At 39.2% G+C, this 21,588-nt stretch overlaps 1 protein-coding gene across 1 annotated transcript in view; it reads right to left on the bottom strand.

The window, feature by feature from the left end:
- The window catches only part of LOC128572477 (zinc finger protein 679-like), a 108,405-nt gene that overhangs the window by 31,491 nt on the left and 55,326 nt on the right, over window positions 1-21,588 (bottom strand). Inside the window, exon 3 of the mRNA XM_053572528.1 lies at window positions 2,999-3,125. Coding sequence (XP_053428503.1) covers window positions 2,999-3,125 — 127 coding nt within the window. The remainder of the gene's footprint in view (window positions 1-2,998; window positions 3,126-21,588) is intronic.

The following is a 21,588-nucleotide window of genomic DNA, read 5'->3' as shown; positions in this document are numbered from 1 at the left end:
CACCCTGATCCCCAAACCATGAAAGGATCCAACAAGGAAAGAAAATTAGAGACCAATATCATTAATGAATATAGATGCAAAAATATTCAATAAGATCTCAGCAAACAGAATTCAACAAGACATCAAAAAAATTATACACCACGATCAAGCTGGTTTTATTCCATGGTTACAGGGTTGGTTCAACATATGCAAATCTATAAATATAATACATCACACATCAATAAAATAAAAAACAAAGACCATATGATTCTTTCAATTGACACAGAAAAAGCCTTTGATAATATCCACCATTCTTTCATGATCAGAACACTTAAGAAAATAGGCATAGAAGGGACATTTCTTAAACTGATAGAGGCCATCTACAGCAAACCCACAGCCAGTATCATATTGAATGGTGTAAAATTGAAAACATTTCCACTCAGATCAGGAATGAGACAAGGATGCCCACTCTCTCCACTGCTATTCAACATAGTAATGGAAGTCTTAGCCATCACAATCAGGCAAGAGAAGGTGATCAAGGGTATCCAAATAGGGTCAGAAGAGATCAAACTCTCACTCTTTGCTGATGATATGATCCGATACCTGGAAAATCCAAAGAACTCAACTTCAAAACTCTTAGAAGTGATCAAGGAATACAGCAGTGTCTCAGCATATAAAAATCAATACTTACAAGTCAGTAGTTTTTATATATGCCAACAATAGTCAAGCTGAAAAAATAGTCAAGGACTCTATTCCTTTTACAATAGTGCCAAACAAGATGAAATATCTGGAATTTACCTAGCAAAGGATGTGAAAGACCTCTATAGGGAGAACTATGAAACTCTGGGAAAAGAAATAGCTGAAGATGTTAACAAATGGAAAAACATACCAGGCTCATGGCTGGGATGAATCAATATTGTTAAAATGTCTATATTACCCAAAGCAATCTACTGATTTAATGCAATTTCTATTAAAGCACCATTGTCATACTTTAAAGAACTTAAAAAAATAGTACTTCATTTTGTATGGAATCAGAAAAAAACCTTGAATAGCAAATACATTACTCAGAAATAAGAACAAGCAGGAGGTATCACATTACCACACTTCAGGGTATACTATAAATCTATAGTGATCAAAACAGCATGGTACTGGCACAAAAACAGAGCGATACATTTATGGAACACAAAAGAGAACCAAGAGATGAACCTAGCCACTTATCATCATTTGATCTTCCACAAGCCTATCAAAAATATTCAGTGGGGTAAAGACTCCCTATTTAACAAATGGTGCTGGGTGAATTGGCCTGTAGAAGACTGAAACTGGACAATAATTGATTCTCACTGGATAAAAGATTTAAACTTAAGACATAAAACTATAAAAATACTAGAAAAGAGTGGAGGGAAAACACTTGAATAAATTTGCCTGGGAGAATACTTTATGAGGAGGACCCCCGGACAGTTGAAGCAACACCAAACATACATTACTGGGATCTGATCAAACTAAAAAGCTTTTGCGCAGCCAAGAGCACAGTAAGTAAAGCAAACAGACAACCTTCAGAATGGGAGATTTTTGCAGTTATGCTTCTGATCAAGGTCTGATAACTAGAACCTACATTGAACTCAAACTAATCAATAAGAAAAGAATAAATAAACCCATTTCTATGTGGGCAAGAGACTTGAACAGAAACTTCTCTGATGAAGACAGATGCATGGCCTACAAACAATGAAAAAATGCTAATCATCCTTAATCATCAGAGAAATGCAAATCAAAACCACATCGCAAAATCCCAAAATCACACATGTTGGTGTGGATGCGGAAAGAAGGAAACGCTTCTACACTGCTGGTGGGAATGCAAGCTAATACAACCTTTTTGGAAAGAAGTTCCAAAAGAACTTAGAGAACACTCAAGGAACTAAAAGTAGACCCATCATTTGATCCTGCAATTCCTCTACTAGGTAGAGAACCAGATGATCAAAAATTATTTTACAAGAAAGACATTTGTACAAGAATGTTAACTGTAGTCCAATTCATATTATCCAAGACATGGAAACAGCCCAAATGCCCACTGACCCATGAATGGATTAACAAATTGTGGTATATGTACACTATGGAATTCTATGCAGCCATTAGAAAAAATTGAGACTCACATCTTTTATGTTTACCTGGATGGAGCTGGAACATATACTTCTTAGTAAAGTATCTCAAGAATGGGGAAAAAAAGTATCCAATGTACTCAATACTATTGCAAAATCAATATATAACCACCTCCACATTCATATGAATGGCAAAACATAACTATACTCCAGAAAGTGGAAGGGAAGAGGAGAGATAGGGGAGGGACAGGGGATATGGGAGAAGGGATGGTATTTGGGAGGACCTCACCTAATGTGCATGATGCAATGGTACATTTCAAAACTATTAAGAAATGAGTATAATTGTGATGGATGTGTTACTTAGTTCAATGTAAGCATTTCAAAGTGTATATTGAAGCAGTACTCTGAACCCCATAAATGCATCAATGTACAAAGTTATGATTGAATAAAAAATAATAATAATTAAAAAAAAAGAAAAAGGCAAGACAGAAGTGCAGTAAACAGAATGTGTTAAGTGTTCAATTAAAAAAAACAACAACTCGGGCGGCACCTGTGGCTCAGTGAGTAGGGCGCCGGCCCCATATGCCAAGGGTGGCGGGTTCAAACCCAGCCCTGGCCAAACTGCAACAAAAAATAGCCAGGCGTTGTGGCGGGCACTTGTAGTCCCAGCTGCTTGGGAGGCTGAGGCAAGAGAATCGCGTAAGCCCAAGAGTTAGAGGTTGCTGTGAGCCGTGTGACGCCACGGCACTCTACCCGAGGGTGGTACAGTGAGACTCTGTCTCTACAAAAAACAAACAAACAAACAAACAAACAAACAACTCTAAAACACATGCAGTCAAAGAAGAAACTCCGTAAAAACCTTCCACAAAGAAACAATATGAAATGCTTAGTGTAGACTAGGGACTGTGCATTTAAGTTATCCTCACCCAGGAAGACCAGGTTTCTGTAGGTCTCCAACATGACATCCCGGTACAAATTCTGCTGAGCAGGGTCCAGGCAGGCCCATTCATCCATAGAGAATTCTATAGACACATCCTTGAATGTCAACAGACCCTGAAAAACAAACATATTTACCAAGAAGCCAAGGAGAGATTAAATTTCACTTTTAGTTAAATGAGTGAAGAGGACTGTTTCTGACTTTTATGAGTGATTGAATTAACTAATAAGATAAGGAGAGATATATTCCCTCATGTGTTCTCTAACTGAGGAAAGGAGATGGCATAAAATCCAGAAACTTCAGGTACATACTGTAATTTTTTGGTGACACAGTAGAAAAATAAGGTCACTAAAAGAGGTGTGTATATTTTTATGCTTTGTATTTATTATACAGTATAAGTTGTGTATATTTCTAATATGAAAATGTCATTGTCACTCACATGATATCTCTAAAATTTTAATGTGTGCAATAATAAACTGGAAATCATGTTTTTTCCTTTATTTATTTATTTTACTTTTTTTTTTTTTTTTGAGACAGAGTCTCACTTTGTTGCCCTGGGTAAAGTATCATGGCGTCATAGCTCACACCAACCCCAAACCCTTGGGCTGAATTGATACCCTTGCCTCAGGATTTCTTCTTTGACTCCCAAGTATTTGAGACTACAGGTACCTGCCACGATGCTTGATTTTTTTAAGGGTTGGAGGTTGCAATCTGGCTGAGGCTGGTCTCAAACTCATGAGCTCAAGCAATCCACCTACCTCAGCCTCCTAGAATGCTAGGATTATAGGCGTGAGCCACCACACCAAGCCTTAAACTGGTGATCTTTCTAAAATGCAGATTTTTATTCAAAAGATTCGAGATGAAGCTTCAATTTCTGAAATTCTAACAAACTCCACAGTGATGCCAATGCTTTTGTCCCATAATAATATTTTTTCAAACATGCAGTGAGTAGTAGAAGTTGGATTTATCCCAGTTGACCACTGAACCAGTAAACAAAGATGAGAGCCTTTATTTTCCAAAACAAGCTACATGAAAGGGAATCAAATGGGGATCTTCCATATTAAATGTTTCGTTTAACCTCATCAATTGATAAATCTCCCCAACGTACTTAGTAATGATAAAAAATACTTAATTGTACAATGGAATATGTGTCAAAGAACACAATAACTGAGTGAATAAAATTAACATCAACTGTAACAGGAAAAATCACGATCAGGTACTGATTCACAAATACAGACACAACATCACTGCTGTGATAGTACTGGCAAAGTTCAAGCTATAGATATCTGCCATGTTTTTCAAAATCTAATTGTGTCTTTACATATTTATTTTTGGCATCCTAGAAAATAAGTCTTTTCTAATTATTCTGTTTTCAGAACTTTGAATTACCTTAGGCAATTAATGCCATCTTCTATAAAAGTGCATGTACTTCATCTTATTTAACATAGAACTGAGGGAGCTTCTGGAAGAAACATAAACAATACTATTCCCCTTCTTTGCTAATATCCAATGGCCCAACCTCATCTCCAGTGGGTAACTTGGGTATCTACATTTTCCAATTTTCTATAAGCACAAAGGGGACATTTTTTCTTTCCTTTTCTTTTTTTTTTGCATGAAAAATTTAAGGTGAGAATTTTTTCAGGGCATATAAGAAAACTGGGTGGAGTGCATGGAGAGAAGACTCGGCTATATAGGTAGGGGGAAAGGATATTTCAGAGCTACTTGACTATAAGAAAAGGAGAAAAGGATACATGAAACAAACTCCATAGACAGGAACATCACAAGTAGAGAAGTAAAGATTTGCAAATTTTAAACACATGACATTGCAGGAGAAAAGTGCTCACAGTCCTGGAGTTGGGAAACATTTACCTGAGAAGCAACCATTTCTTCCTCTTTTTCCTCCTTCCCTTGATTTCCTCCTCAAGTGAGATTCTCTGGACATATTACATCTGCATCTAAATAACATGTAATAACATCTGCATCAGCACAACCCCTTCACCTACAGGCAGAGGGATCTTGAAGTACAAGAAACAAAACCTTTTTCTATTCATCATCACAGGAGAGTCAGGAAAAACAAGGCTCCAAATAAAGAGCAAATGGAATTTCCTTTTATTTTGAGACAGCTTCACTTTGTCACCCTAGGTAGAGGTCCCTGGCGGCATCACAGCTCACACCAACTTCAAAATCTTGGGCTCAAAGCAATCCTCTTGCCTCATTCTCCCTAGTAGCTGGGAGTACAGGCGCCCACCACGATGCCCAAGTATTTTTAGAGGAGGGGTTCTTACAATCTATCTGTTTCAGCCTCCCAGAGTGCAGGGATTATGGGACCTCGGCCTCTCTGAGTGCTGGAATTACAGGAATGAGCCACTTTGTCCAGCCAAAGTGTGATTTTCTTATTTCCTGCCTTCAGATATCCTCCCTTGCCAGCAATTTCTGCTACAACATGTGTGGTGTGTCCTGTTCCCATTATCCCCAAGCACAGCAAGCCCTGTGACCTTCCTTGGGGTGGGTGGGGTGGGGGGGTGGAAACTGATCCCAATTTTCATAAATATATTTGAAAACCCTTATGCATAGCACTAGCCTAACCACAGTATCACATAGGGGCACTTATTTGAAACCATGTGGATGACACAACTCAGATTAATAGAATCTGTGGGAAGGCAAAATCACCAATAATGGCTTTTCTTTAAACTGGCCATGAAATCCTAATTGGAAGCCTGGGCTGAGAAGCACTTAGCTAAGCATTGCCTCTCATTAATTCCTCCAAGTTTCCCGAAATATCAACCCACAAATGGAAGAGTAATAAAAGGCATATGAATTTACTAATGTACTAGATATGTGAGGAAATTCTGGAGAGATTTACCTCAATCTCCCACTGGGGAACAGAAGCTTAAATCCCCCCCCCTTTTTTAAGTATAAAATTATAGCTGGGTACATTAATGCAATCATGGGACACCATACACTGGTTTTATAGACCATTTGACGTATTTTCATCACACTGGTTAACATAGCCTTCCTGGCATTTTCTTAGTTATTGGGTTAAGACATTTATATTCTATATTTACTAAGTTTCACATGTATCCTTGTAAGATGCACCATAGGTGTAATCTCACTAATCACCCTCCCTCTGCCCATCCTCCTCCCTCCCTCCCCTCCCTCTTCCTCATTCCTATATTCTTAGGTTATAGCTGGGTTATACTTTTCATATGAAAGCCATAAATTAGTTTCATAGTAGGGCTGAGTACATTGGATACTTTTCTTCCATTCTTGAGATACTTTACTACGAAGAATATGTTCCAGCTTTATCCATGTAAACATGAAAGAGGTAAGGGGTAAAAGTCTCCATCTTTCTTTAAGGCTGCATAATATTCCATGTTGTACATATACCACAATTTATTAATTCATTCGTGGATCGATGGGCATCTGGGCTTCTTCCATGACGTAGCAATTATGAATTGGACTGCAATAAGCATTCTGATACAAATATCTTTGTTATAATGTGATTTTGGGTCTTCTAAGCATATACCGAGTAAACGAATTATAGGATTGAATGCACATCAAGTTTTAGATCTCTAAGTGTTCTCCAAACATCTTTCCAAAAGGAATGTATTAATTTGCATTCCCACCAGCAGTGTAGAAGTGTTCCCTTTTATCCACATCCACACCAACATCTCTGGTCTTGGGATTTTGTGATATGGGCTAATCTCACTGGAGTTAGATGATATCTCAAAGTAGTTTTGATTTGCATTTCTCTGATGATTAAGGATGATGAGCATTTATTCATATGTCTGTAGGCCATGCACCTGTCTTCTTCAGAGAAGTTTCTCTTCAAGTTCCTTGCCCAGCCTTCATGGGATCACTTATTCTTTTCTTGCTTATACATTTGAGTTCTCTGTGGATTCTGGTTATTAAACCTTTGTCAGAGACATAACCTTCAAATATCTTCTCCCATTCTGAGGACTGTTTGCTTGCTTTACTTACTGTGTTCTTGGCTGTGCAGAAGCTTTTTAGTTTGATCAGGTCCCAGTAGTGTGTTTTTTAAGCTGCTTCAATTGCCTAGGGGGAATTGAATAAAATACTCACCCAGACCAATTTCTTCAAGAGTTTTCCCTGCACTCTCTTCTAGTATTTTTATAGCGGTTTCATGTCTTAAGTTTAAATTTTTAATCCAGTGAGAGTCTATCTTAGTTAATGGTGAAAGGTGTGTGTCCAGTTTCAGTCTTCTACGGGTTGCCAGTCAGTTCACACAGCACCATTTGTTAAATAGGAAATCTTTTTCTTACTGAATGTTTTTAATTGGCTTGTCAAAGATCAAATAACAGTAAGTAGCTGGGTTCATCTCTTGGTTCTCTATTCTGCTCCATACATCTACCTCTGTTTTTGTGCCAGTACCATGCTGTTTGATCACTATCAATTTATAGTATAGTCTGAGGTCCGGTAGAGTGATTTCTTTTGCTTTGTTTTTATTTCTGAGTAATGTCTTGGCTGTTTTAGTTTTTTTCTGATTCCATATAAAACGAAGTATTATTTTTTCAAGATCTTTAAAAGCATGACAGTGGAGCTTTAATAGGGATTGCATTAAAATTGTATATTGCTTTGGGTAGTATGGACATTTTAACAATGTTGATTCTTCCCAGCCATGAGCATGGTATGTTTTTCCATTTGTTAACATTTTCAGCTATTTATTTCTTTAGAGTTTCATAGTTCTCTTTATAGAGATCTTTCACATCCTTTGTTAGGTAAACTCCCAAATATTTCATCTTTCTCACTACTGTGAATGGAATAGTCCTTAACTGTTTTTTCAGCTTAACTATTGTTGGTATATATAAAGGCTATCAATTTATGAATGTTGATTTTGTAACCTGAGACACTGCTGTATTCCTTCATCACTTGTAAGGGTTTTATAGCAGAATCCCTGGTATTTTCCAGATATACAATCATATCATCTGCAAAGCACGAAAGTTTGATCCCTTCTGACCCTATATGGATACCCTTGATTGCCTTTTCTTCCCTAATTATGATGGCTGAAACTTGCATTACAATGTTAAAAAGCAGTGGAGACAATGGGCAACCTTGTCTGGTTCCTGATCTGAGTGGAAATGATTTCAAATTCCCTTTTTCATAACAGAAGAAAGAGATGGAAATTTTTTTGAGAGGCAAACAATAATTAGATAGGAAGTACTGACTGGGAAGAAGCAAACTAACTTGTCAATGCTTTTTTAGAAATCTGAATGCACCAGAGAGGCAGAAATTATGTTGAGGAAAAAAACGTTCCAGGAGCGGTTGTATTTTCTATCTGCACTAGATAAGGAGGTAACAGGAAAGCACTAGAAGGCAACTGTTTTTATTTTGGTAAGAAACTTTGCTACATAAGGACATGTTAGAGAGTCTATCTCTACCCTGGTGGTGAGTGAAGCAAGGCTAGGTTTTAAGGACCTTGATATTCAGGATTATTTTTGAAAAGCTTTCCAATTTTGAAAAGCACTCAGCATGCCTAAGCTACAGTTGTTTAAGAATCATTTTCTGCACCCCAACATCAACTTAGAAGGAAAACAAATATAGACTTTACCAATCACAAACCTCTAATTATCTTCTGATTACAAAACCAGGAAAATTTCAACTGAAAAGTCCAAAAAACGTCAGTACATAACTGCAACCAATAGGTTATTGAATTTGATTCACATATGCACCTTGGAAAAGCCTTTCCTTCAATCATACAGCAGATCCTGAAATAATAATCCCCACATAGAGGATCCTTATAGAAACTTTAGAATCTTTAAAAAGTATTTAAAGTTAGGGGAGGAGCAAGATGGCGGCCGAGTAATAGCTTCTCTGTGACCAGGCACAGTGAAATAGGGGAGAGAAGACTCTAGGCATCTCTGACTGGTTGGATCTGCCCAGAAACATCCCTTTGGGGACACATAGAGATGGCAAGAGACTTCTGGACCCCAGGAGGAATACAAAAGCAGTGGACAAATGGCAAGTAGTTGCATGTGTTCATTCAGTCAGAGGCTGCCCACCACTGTAACTACAGCAGCAGCAAGACTGTAAACAGGAAAGGACTTATCTGTGGGCTATTTTGTTTTTTTGGACTTGGGCACTTGGTTGAATTAACTTGGGTGAGAGTGCAGATGACTTTAAGCATTATCTAGGGCACTGGACTGAACCACTGAGACTGAAAGGAGCTAATATTGTTCGGCTGTGGGCTGTTGGCAGAGCCATTGTGGGAGAACTGCCTCTGCAGGCTCCTACCTCAGGGTAACAGTGCCTGTGCAGCCATTATGGGAGAACTGCCTCTGCAGGCTCCACCCTCAGGGTCACAGAGCAAGAATTGGGCTGGGAGAACTTAGGCAAGTAATCTAGTGACTGAGCAGCAAAAAGGCAGTGACTGAGATGCTGGGGAAAAGCAGAGATTTCAGGGTTTGGCACTAACAGTGCTACCTTATAGCCTTGGCCCTCAGGGGCATTGAGTGAGACCAGTTTCAGTGCACTGGATAAGCAGGCAGCCACTTCAGGAGAGATCCCAGCAACAAGTGCTTTCCTGGGAAAGCTTCTGCTTAGTCAAGGTTAATGGTTTAAAGTGTCTTTTAAGTGGACTGAGGAGAGATTTAGGATCTCAACCTTGCCGGGTTTGAGAAACCAGCAGAGGTCTACAGTCTCCATCTCGTATAGCTGTATCAGCATTGTGATTAACATCTCATACCCCAGGAGATCACTGCTGCTCAGACAATATTCAGCAAGATATATAAATATATAGCTTTTGTTTGGTTGTGAGTTTTTATTTTATGTTTTTAATTTTTTTATTACAACATTTTTCCTCTAGATCTTTCTTTCTTTCTTTCTTTCTTTCTTTCTTTCTTTCTTTCTTTCTTTCTTTCTTTCTTTCTTTCTTTCTTTCTTTTTCTAGTTTGAATATAATTTTCTATTGTTGTTTTCTTTAACAATTAGGAATTTATTTTTGCTAGAGTTTCTGCACCTATTGTTTAAATTTTCCCCCCAATTTTATCCCATAAGATTTTTTGTTTGTCTGTTTGGGTTTGATTTGTAGTATTTTTATGTTTCCCCTCTATTTGGTGAAGGTTGGGTACTGTGTCTGAACAGGCTGACAAAGAGCTGCTGACCTCAAGAGAACCACCCAACCCAGCACACCCAGAGGTTGGGGGTTATTAAGGTTGGGTTAAAGTGCCCTACTATACACCTATATTACTCCTGTCTCCCTCTTTCTGTGTGTCTCTTCTTCTTGTCAATATTCCCTTTTACTCATCCCTTCTCCTTTCTCTTTTTTATTTCTCTTTCTTCTTCTTCTTTTATTTTTTTTTAATCATTTTCCCCTTCTTGCACTTCAATCTTCTCATCCTTCTGGTCCTGTACCAAAACGACTTATCAAAACCTTAGGCCAAAGGCACAGTAACTTAAAGAGCAAGAGGAAGTGAAATGAAAATTAGGGCAAGGAAACAGGTAAAAGAAAACACTCATGAAGAAGAATCAGCAGAAAAATCCTGGCAACATGAAAAACCAGTCCAGATGAACCTCCCCCAAGGGACCGTGAGGTAGCTACTACAGAGGATTTCACCTATAAAGAAATGTTAGAAATGACAGAAGGGGAATTTAAAATACAGATGAGGAAAACAATGAAGGAAATGAAGGAAACAATGAAAGAAATTGCTGATAAAGTGGAAAATAACCAAAAAGAAATGCAAAAACAGAATCAAATAAGAGATGAACAATATGAAGAATATAGAAAGGATATATCAGAGCTGAAGGGTTTGAAGCAGTCAATTAGGGAAGTTAAAGATGCAATAACAGTATCACCAACATATTAGATCATGCAGAAGAAAGAATCTCAGAGGTAGAGGACAAAGCTCTTGAGATAACTCAGATAGTTAAAGAGGCAGAAACGAAGAGAGAGAAAGCAGAACATTCACTGACAGAATTATGGGACTTTATGAAGCATTCAAACATACAAGTTATACGTATCCCAGAAGGGAAGAAGAATGACCCAGAGAAATGGAAGCCGTACTAGAGAATATTATGAATGAGAATTCCCCAAATATCAAAGATTCTGACACACTCCCTTCAGAGTGATATCAGACACCAGGTTGCCTCAACTCTAATAGAGCTTCTCTAAGACACATTGTAATGAGTCTGTCCAAAGTCAAGACAAAAGAAAAGATATTGCAAGCTGCCAGGACTAAGTGCCAATTGACCTATAAGGGCAAATCCATCAGGGTGACCCTAGACTTCTCTAATGAAACTTTTCAAGCCAGAAGACAATGGTCATTTACCTTTAATCTACTTAAACAGAACAATTTCCAGCTCAGAATGCTATATCCCACTAATCTAAGCCTTAAAATTGTTGGAGAAATCAAATCTTTTACTGGTATGCAAACACTGAAGAAATTTACCATAAGAAGGCCAGCTCTACAGGAAAGACTTCAACCTGTTCTACACACTGACGATCACAATGGACCACCTGCAAAGTAAGCACACAGAAATTAAAGGACAGAACCTAGCTTCCACAATGATGCAAAAGACAAAACTAAGTGGACTTTCACAAAATAAGGTGAATAGAACACTACCACACTTAACAATTATCTCAATAAATGTAATGTCTTGAATTCTCCACTGAAGGGGCAAAGATTGACTGACTGGATTAAAAAACACAAGCCATCCATTTGCTGTTTGTAGGAAACACACCTTACATCAAAAGACAAATTAAAACTCAGAGTTAAGGGTTGGAAGACAAATTTTCAGGCAAATGGAATCCACAAGAAAAGAGCGATTCTTATTTTCACCTGCATGTAGATTTAAAGCAACTAAAGTCAAAAAAGACAAAGATAGTCACTTCATATTGGTCAATGGAAAAATACAACAAGAAGATATTTCAATTCTAAATATTTATGCACCCAACGTAAATGCTCCCAGAATCTTGAGACAGACCTTACTTAGTCTGAGCAATATGATATTCATAACACCATAATAACAGGGGACATTAATACTCCTCTCCCAGAGCTGGGCAGATCCTCTAAATAGAAATTAAACAAAGATATAAGGGTCTCAAATGAGACCCTAGAACAACTGTGCCTGACAGACGTGTATAGAACACTCCATCTCAAATATAAAGAATATACATTCTTCTCCTCACCCCATAGAACATTCTCCAAAATTGATCATATCCTAGGACACAAAACAAACCTCAACAAATCAAAAGAATTGAAATTTTACCTTGTATCTTCTCAGACTGCAAGGCACTAAAGGTGGAACTCAACTTAACAAAAACATCCAACCCCACACAAAGGCATGGAAATTTAACAACCTTATGCTGAATGACAATTGGGTGCATGAAGAAAGAAAAAAGGAAATTATTAATTTCCTTCAGCATAACAACAATGAAGATACAAACTACCAAAACTTGTGGGATACAGCAAAAGAAGTCCTGAGAGGAAAATTGATTGCTTTAGATGCCTACATTCAAAAACAGAAAGAGAGCACATCAACTGACTCACAAGCCATCTTATGGAATTGGATAAAGAAGAATAATCTAAGCCTAAACCCAGTAGAAGAAAAGAAATCTCCAAAATTAAATCAGAGATTAATGAAATCAAAAACAAAAGAATCATTCAGAAAAGTAATGAAACAAAAAATTGGTTTTTATAAAAAAACAAGTAAAATAGATAAACTTTTGGCCAGACTAACTAGAAACAGAAAAGTAAAATCTCTAGTAACCTCAACCAGAAATGATAAAGGGGAGGCTCAGGGCCCATAGACAGTGATTACAGTGTCAGACACATACATGGAGGGTGGCGGGTTCGAACCCAACCCAGGCCAGCTAAACACCAATGACAACTGCAACAACAACAACAAAAAATAGCCAGGTGTTGTGGCAGTGCCTGTACTCCCACCTACTTGGGAGGCTGAGGCAAAAGAATCACTTAAGCCCAAGAGTTGAGTTTGCTGTGAGCTGTGACACCACAGCACTCTACCAAGAGTGACATAGTGACACCTCTATCCCCCCCCCAAAGAAAAGAAAGAAAAAGAAGGAAAGAAAAGAAAAAGAAAAATGATAAAGGGGAGATAATAACTGATGCCACAGAGATACAAGAGATTATCTCCGAATACTAACAGAAACTCTATGCCCAGAAATTTGACAATGTGAAGGAAAGAGATCAATATTTGGAATCACACCCTGTCCCTAGACTTAGACAGGAAGAAATAAATCTCCTGAACAGACTAATTTCAAGCACTGAGATCAAAGAAACAATAAAAAAATCTCCCAACAAAAAAATGCCTTGGTCCGGATCGCTTCACACCAGAATTCTATCAAACCTTCAAAGAAGAGCTTATTCCCATACTGAAGAAATTATTCCAAAAAATTGACGGGGAAGGAATCTTCCCCAACACATTCTACGAAGCAAACATCACCCTGATACCAAAACCAGGAAAAGACCCAACCAAAAAGGAGAACTTCAGACCAATTTCGCTAATGAATATAGATGTAAAACTCCTTAACAAACTCCTAGCGAACAGATTACAGCTTATCATCAAAAAAGTCATACATCATGATCAAGTGGGTCTCATCCCAGGGATGCAAGGCTGGTTTAACATATGCAAGTCCATAAACATTACTCACTGTATCAACAGAAGCAAAAAAAAAAAAGAAAAGAAAAGAAAAAGAACGACAGAAAAGAAAAAGAAAAATCCATATAATCCTCTCAATAGATGCACAAAAAACATTCGATAAAATCCAGGATCCTTTTCTAATGAGAACACTGAAGAGTATAGGCATAGGTGGCACATTTCTTAAACTGATCAAAGCTATATATGATAAACGCACAGCTAATATTTTACTGAATGGAGTAAAACCGAAAGCTTTTCCACTTAGAACTGGAACCAGACAAGGTTGTCCTCTGCCACCATTACTATTCAACATAGTGCTGGAAGTTCTAGCCAATACCATTAGGCAAGACAAGGAAATAAAGGGCATTCAAATGGGAGCAGAGGAGGTCAAACTCTCCCTCTTTGCTGACAATATGATCTTATACTTAGAGAACCCCAAAGACTCAACCACAAGACTACTGGAAGTCATCAAAAAATGCAGTACATGTTAAATCTACTAAGTGTAGAATATAAATGTCTCAACACAGTAACTAAGAAAATGCGGTGAAGGCTATGTTAACTAATTTGAGGAAAGTATTTCAAATTGTATATAAAAACAGCACATTGTACCCCATACTTCCATTAAGGTACACAGCTATGATTTAATTAAAAAATACAGTAATGTCTCAGGATATAAAATCAATGTCCACAAGTCAGTAGCCTTTGTATACACCAATAACAGCCAAGATGAGAGGCTAATTAAGGACACAACTCCCTTCACCATAGCTTCAATGAAAATGAAATACTTAGGAATATACCTAACAAAAGAAGCGAAGGACCTCTATAAAGAAAATTATGAGACTCTAAGAAAGAAAATAGTAGAGGATATTAACAAATGTAAGAACATAGCATGCTCATGGCTGGGAGGAATCAACATTATTAAAATGCATATACTTCCAAAAGCAATCTACTTTTTTTTATTTATTTTTTTATTTATTTTATTATTTTTTTTGTGTGTGGTTTTTTGGCCGGGGCTGGGTTTGAACCAGCCACCTCCGGCATATGGGACCGGCGCCCTACTCCTTGAGCCACAGGGGCCGCCCAATCTACTTTTTTTTAATAGGGATGATTCAATGCCATCCCTATTAAAATACCGACAATGTACTTTCATGACTTGGAAAAAATGATTCTGCATTTTGTATGGAACCAGAAAAAAAAACCCATGTAGCTAAGGCAGTTCTTAGTAATGAAAGCAAAGCCGGGAGCATCAGCATGCCAGATTTTAGGCTGTATTACAAGGCCCTAGTGGAGGTAAAAACAGAATGGTACTGGCCCAAAAATAGAGACATAGACATTTGGAATAGAATAGAAAATCAGGAAATGAAACTAAGATCTTACAACCACCTAATCTTCAATCAACCGAACAAGAACATGCACAGGGGGAAAGAATTTCAATTCAATAAATGGTGCTGGGAGAACTGTATATCCACATGTAAAAGACCTTTCTCCATTCATGAAAATTGATTCAAGATGGATAAAGGACTTAAATTTAAGGCATGAAACAATAAAAGCATAGGAAAAACACTGGAAGATATTGGCCTGGGGAAAGACTTTATGAAGAAGACTGCTGTGGCAATTGCAACAACAACAAAAATAAACAAATGGGACTTAATTAAACTGAAAAGCTTCTGAACAGCTAAGGAGACAACAACCAAAGCAAAGAGACAACCTACACAATGGGAAAGGATATTTGCATATTTTGAACCAGAAAAAAGATTGATAACTAGGAACTATAGAGAACTCAAATTAATCCACATGAAAAAAGCCAAGAATTCCATATATCAATAGGGAAGAGACATGAATAGAACCTTCTCTAAAGAAGACAGATGAATGGCTAGCAAATATATGAAAAAAGACTCATTATCCCTAATTATTAGAGAAATGCAAATCAAAACCACCCTGAGATATCATCTAACCCCAGTAAGAATAGCCCACATCACAAAATCTCAAAACTGCAAATGTTGGCATGGATGTGGAGAGAAGGGAACACTTTTACACTGTTGGTGGGACTGCAAACTAATATAACCTTTTGGGAAGGAAGTATGGAGAAACCTCAAGGAACTCAAGCTAGACCTCCCATTAGATCCTACAGTCCCAGCACTGGGCATCTACCCAGAAGGAAAAAAATTATTTTGTCATAAGGACACTTGCACTAGACTGTTTCTCGCAGGTCAATTTATAATCGCCAAAATGTGGAAACAGCCTAAATGACCCCCAACCCAGGAATGGATTAACAAGCTGTGGTATATGTATACCATGGAATACTATTCAGCCATTTAAAAAAAAAAAGGGACACTTTACAGCCTTTGTATTAACCTAGATGGAAATGGAATACATTATTCTTAGTAAAACATCACAAGAATGGAGAAGCATGAATCCTATGTATTCGATTTTGATATGAGGACAATTAATGACAACTAATGACATGGTCGGGTTTGGGGAAGGGGAGAGAGAGAGAAGGAGGTGGAGGTGGAGGAAAGAAAGAGCATAGAGAGGGCAGGAGGGAGGTGAGTGGGGTCTTGGTATGTAATACACCTTTTGGGGGCAAGGCACAATTGTTACAAATACAATCATTGTAACCTGGTTTCTTATACCCTCAATGAATCCCCAAGGGAAAAAAAAAAGAAAGGAAAACAATTTAAAATTGGAGAACTCGAGGGGGCGGAGACAAGATGGCGAACTGAAGCCAGCTTTCCACAGAGGTTTCCATCCTGAAAGAGAGTTAAGGGATGAAAATTTAGCAAGTAACCTAATGGATTCAAGCAGCACCAAGCGAGAAAATTGAAGAATGCACATCAACCCCGCTGAGGAGAGCTGCAACCACAAGGACACAAACAAAAGGTAAAAAACCCACCACCAAGCAGATGGGAGTCCACCCTCCCCCACCTGATCGGCTTAAGAACCCCACAAACAAACGGGCAGAAATCAAAGGCCCTCCCACTACACTTCACGTGAGAAACCTACTAAAATCTGGACATACCTCCCTTACTAGGGTGCCTAGGCATTCTCCTGCCAGACATAAAACTGCATAAAACTGTAAATATCCTTTGCCGGCAACGCTGAGCTCCCAGCACTTCCCTCCACTCTCTCTGAGGTCTAAAAACGTGTCCCCCAGGTGTTCGGATTCTTGGGTGACTTCTAGAGGGGAGAGGACAGTCCCAGAGCTGCGGCTGGTCAGCGCTAATTCTGGGGCATGGGAGAGAGGTGAGGACAGTCAGCAGAGGGCGACCCTCACCAGGGCAGCGCTTCCCTGAGGCGTGGTCCAGCAGGCCTCCTTGGGCAACAATACAACAAGGCATAAAACTGAGCGGAACTGTGGGACCTCGCTACCGGCGGCTCTGGGCTCCTGGTGCTCCCCCCGCCTCACTCTGTGGTCTGGAGACCTGAACGCCTGCAGTGTGGCTGGGCAAGGAACTAGGTCAAACTGAGTCTGTTCACTGCCGGCGGCTCTGGGCTCCAGCTTCTCCAACCACTCTGCCCTCACTCTGAAGCCTGAAGGCTTGAGCTGCGGCGCTGCAGCTGAGCGAGAGACCGGGAGGGAGCTGAGTGTGCTCGCTTCCAAAGGCTCTGGGCTCCCGGCGCTCCCCCCACCCTCGCTCTGTGGTCTGGAGACCTGAGCACCTGCCGTGTCTCCGGGCAAGCAACTGAGTCTTTTCGTTGCTGGCGGCTCTGAGCTCCAGCTGCTCCCCGCACCCCGCCCTCACTCTGAAGCCTGAAGGCTCGAGCTGTGGCGCTGCGGCCAGGCGAGGGACTGGGAGGGAGCTGAGTGTCCTCGCTGCCAGTGGCTCTGGGCTCCTGGTGCCCTACCCCACCCTCACTCTGGGATCTGGAGGCCTGTCCCCCAGGAGTCCACATACTTGGGGGATTTGTCCGGGCGTGAACAGTGCCCGAACTGCGGCTGGTCAGTCCTGACTCTGGGACACAGGAATGAGGCTGGGGGAGAACCACATAAGAGTGACAGTTCCCTGAGGTGGCAGAAAAGACACCCCCTGCCTCCCTGGGCAACCAGAGGAGGCCAACCCAGAGTATAGGATTTGCCTGAGGTGACTCACAGACCCAGGAAACTTACAGGGCAGGGCCGATTCAGAGAACTGAGACTTCAACCCAGAGCAAGTGCTTCACTGGGGTCAAACAGAAGCCAGCTGAAAATAAGTCAGAACCTCTTAGCCCCACCACACCAGACAGGGACCCAGTCTCTCAGGCCACAAAACTGAACGGGCCCTCAACTAAACTCCAGGGGAAAAATCAAAGGGAGTAAAACAACCATGGGGCGGAATCAGTGGAAAAACTCTGGTAACATGAATAACCAGAATAGATCAACACCCACAAGGACAGATATGGCTGATGTAATTGAAGATCCCATTCATAAACAACTGGCAGACACGTCAGAAATCGAATTCAGAATTTGGATTGCAGAAAAGATTGATAAAATGGAATTAGGAATCCGAAGAGAAATTCAAAACTTGTCTCAAGAATTTAACAAATTTAAAGACAAAACCACAAAAGACTTAGACACACTGAAGCAAGAATTTGCAGCCCTTAAAATATGAAAAATACAGTAGAATCCCTCAGCAACAGAATGGACCAAGCAGAAGAAAGGATTTCTGACATTGAAGATAAAGCCTTTGAACGCTCCCAAACTCTCAAAGAGGAAGAGAAATGGAGAGCAAAAATGGATCACTCTCTTAGAGAGCTCTGGGATAATTTGAAGAAGGCCAATATACGAATAATAGGAGTTCTGGAAAATGGTGAAGTGGCATCGATGGGCACAGAGGCCCTTCTGCATGAAATTATGAAAGAGAATTTTCCAGACATGCCTAGAGACTCTGAAATTCAGATAATAGACAGTTTCAGAACTCCAGCACGATTCAACCCCAATAAGTCATCCCCCAAACATATCATAATTAGCTTCACTAAAGTTAACATGAAGGAGAAAATTCTCAAGGTTATCAGGAGAAAGAAAGCCATTAACTACAAAGGTAAGAACATTACAATGACTGCAGATCTCTCTGCTCAAACTTTTCAAGCCAGAAGAGGGTGGTCATCGACTTTTAATCTCCTAAAGCAAAATAACTTTCAACCCTGAATCTTGTACCCAGCTAAACTGAGTTTCATCTATGATGGAGAAATTAAATACTTTAATGACATTCATATGTTGAAGAAATTTGCCACAACCAAACCAGCTCTTCAGGATATTCTCAGACCTATCCTCCATAATGACCAACCCAATCATCTACTACAAATATAAACTCACTCAGAAACTCCTGATGAAACTCCAACTTCTACAATGGAGAAAAGATTAAAAATGTCCACTGGACTTTTGAAAAACTCGATACCCCAAATTTCACCAAACTGATCAATAGTCTCCATCAATGTGAATGGCTTAAACTGTCCTCTAAAGAGACATAAGTTAGCTGACTGGATACAAAAACTCAGACTAGAGATCTGTTGCTTACAAAAGTCACATCTTAACTTAAGACAAATACAGACTCAGGGTGAAAGGATGGTCATTCATATTTCATGCAAATGGTAATCAGAAAAAAGCAGGTGTTGCAATTTTATTTGCAGACACAATAGGCTTTAAACCAACAAAAGTAAGGAAAAACAAGAAAGGTAACTTCATATTAGGTAAGGGTAATACTCAATATGATGAGATTTCAATTATGAATATCTATGCACCCAACCAGAATGCACCTCAATTTATAAGAGAAAATCTAAAAGACATGAGCAACTTGATTCCCTCCAGCTCCATAATAGTCGGAGATTTTAACACTCCTTTGGCAGTGATGGATTGATCCTCCAACAAAAAGCTGAGTAAACAAATTCTAGATTTAAATCTCACCATCCAGCATTTAGATTTAGCAGACATCTACAGAACATTTCATCCTAACAAAACTGAATACACATACTTCTCATCAGCCCACGGAACTTAGTCCAAAATCGATCACATCTTAGGTCACAAGTCTAACCTCAGTAAATTTAAAGGAATAGAAATTATTCCATGCATCTTCTCGGACCACCATGGAATAAAACTTGAGCTCAGTAACAACAGGAATCTGCATACTCTGCATGGAAGTTAAATAACCTCATGCTGAATGATAGCTGGGTCAGAGATGAGATCAAGAAGGAAATTGCCAAATTTTTGGAACAAAATGACATTGAAGACACGAACTATCAGAACCTTTGGGACACCGCAAAGGCAGTTCTAAGAGGGAAATTTATAGCACTGCAAGCCTTCCTCAGGAGAACAGAAAGAGAGGAAGTTAGCAACTTAATGGGACATCTCACGCAACTGGAAAAGGAGGAACACTCCAACCCCAAACCCAGTAGAAAAAAAGAAATAACCAAAATCAGAGCAGAACTAAATGAAACTGAAAACAAAAGAATAATATAACAGATCAATAAATCAAAAAGCTGGTTTTTTGAAAAGGTCAACAAAATAGATAAACCTTTGGCCAACCTAATCAGGAAAAAAAGAGTAACATCTCTAATCTCATCAATCAGAAATGACAAAGATGAAATAACAACAGACTCCTCAGAAATCAAAAAAATCCTTAATGAATATTACAAGAAACTTTAGTCTCAGAAATATGAAAATCTGAAGGAAATGGACCGATACTTGGAAGCTCGTCACCTTCCAAGACTTAACCAGAAACAAGTGGAAATGTTGAACAGGCCCATATCAAGTTCGGAAATAACATCAACCATACAAAACCTCCCCAAAAAGAAAAGCCCGGGACCAGATGGTTTCACGTCAGAATTCTACCAACCCTTTAAAGAGGAATTAGTACCTATACTACTCAACCTGTTCCAAAAGGCAGAAAAAGAAGGAAGACTACCCAACACCTTTCATGAAGCAAACATCACCCTGATCCCCAAACCAGGAAAAGACCCACCAAGAAAAGAAAACTACAGACCGATATCACTAATGAATATAGATGCAAAAGTATTCAACAAGATCCTAACAAACAGAATCCAGCAACACATCAAACAAATTATACATCATGATCAAGTTGGTTTTATCCCTGGGTCTCAATGGTGGTTCAATATACGTAAATCTATAAATGTAATTCAGCACATAAACAAAGTAAAACACAAAGACCATATGATTCTCTCAATCGATGCAGAAAAAGCTTTTTTTTTTTTTTTTTTTTTTGTAGAGACAGAGTCTCACTTTATGGCCCTCAGTAGAATGTCGTGGCCTCACACAGCTCACAGCAACCTCCAACTCCTGGGCTTAGGCGATTCTCTTGCCTCAGCCTCCCGAGTAGCTGGGACTACTGGCGCCCGCCACAATGCCCAGCTATTTTTTGGTTGAAGTTTGGCTGGGGCCGGGCTTGAACCCGCCACCCTCGGTATATGGCGCCAGCGCCTTACTGACTGAGCCACAGGCGCCACCCGAGAAAAAGCTTTTGATAACATCCAACATCCCTTCATGATCACAACACTTAAGAAAATTGGTATAGAAGGGACATTTCTTAAACTGATAGAGGCCATCTACAGCAAACCCACAGCCAATATCATTTTGAACGGAGTTAAATTGGAATCATTTCTACTCAGATCAGGAACCAGACAAGGCTGCCCATTGTCTCCATTGCTTTTTAACATTGTAATGGAAGTTTTAACCACCGCAATTAGGGAAGAAAAGGCGATCAAAGGTATCCACATAGGGTCAGAAGAGATCAAACTTTCACTCTTCACAGATGATATGATTGTATATCTGGAAAACACTAGGGACTCTACTACAAAACTCTTAGAAGTGATCAAGGAATACAGCAACATCTCAGGTTACAAAAATCAACATTCATAAATCGATAGCCTTTATATATACCAACAACAGTCAAGCTGAAAAAACATTTAAGGACTCTATGCCATTCACAGTAATGCCAAAGAAGATGAAATATTCGGGAGTTTATCTAACAA

Source organism: Nycticebus coucang, chromosome 20, assembly GCF_027406575.1.
Source record: "Nycticebus coucang isolate mNycCou1 chromosome 20, mNycCou1.pri, whole genome shotgun sequence".
Classification (NCBI taxonomy): domain Eukaryota; kingdom Metazoa; phylum Chordata; class Mammalia; order Primates; family Lorisidae; genus Nycticebus; species Nycticebus coucang.
Note: the sequence above shows the minus strand (reverse complement) of the source record. Positions and strands in the feature narration are given on the sequence as shown.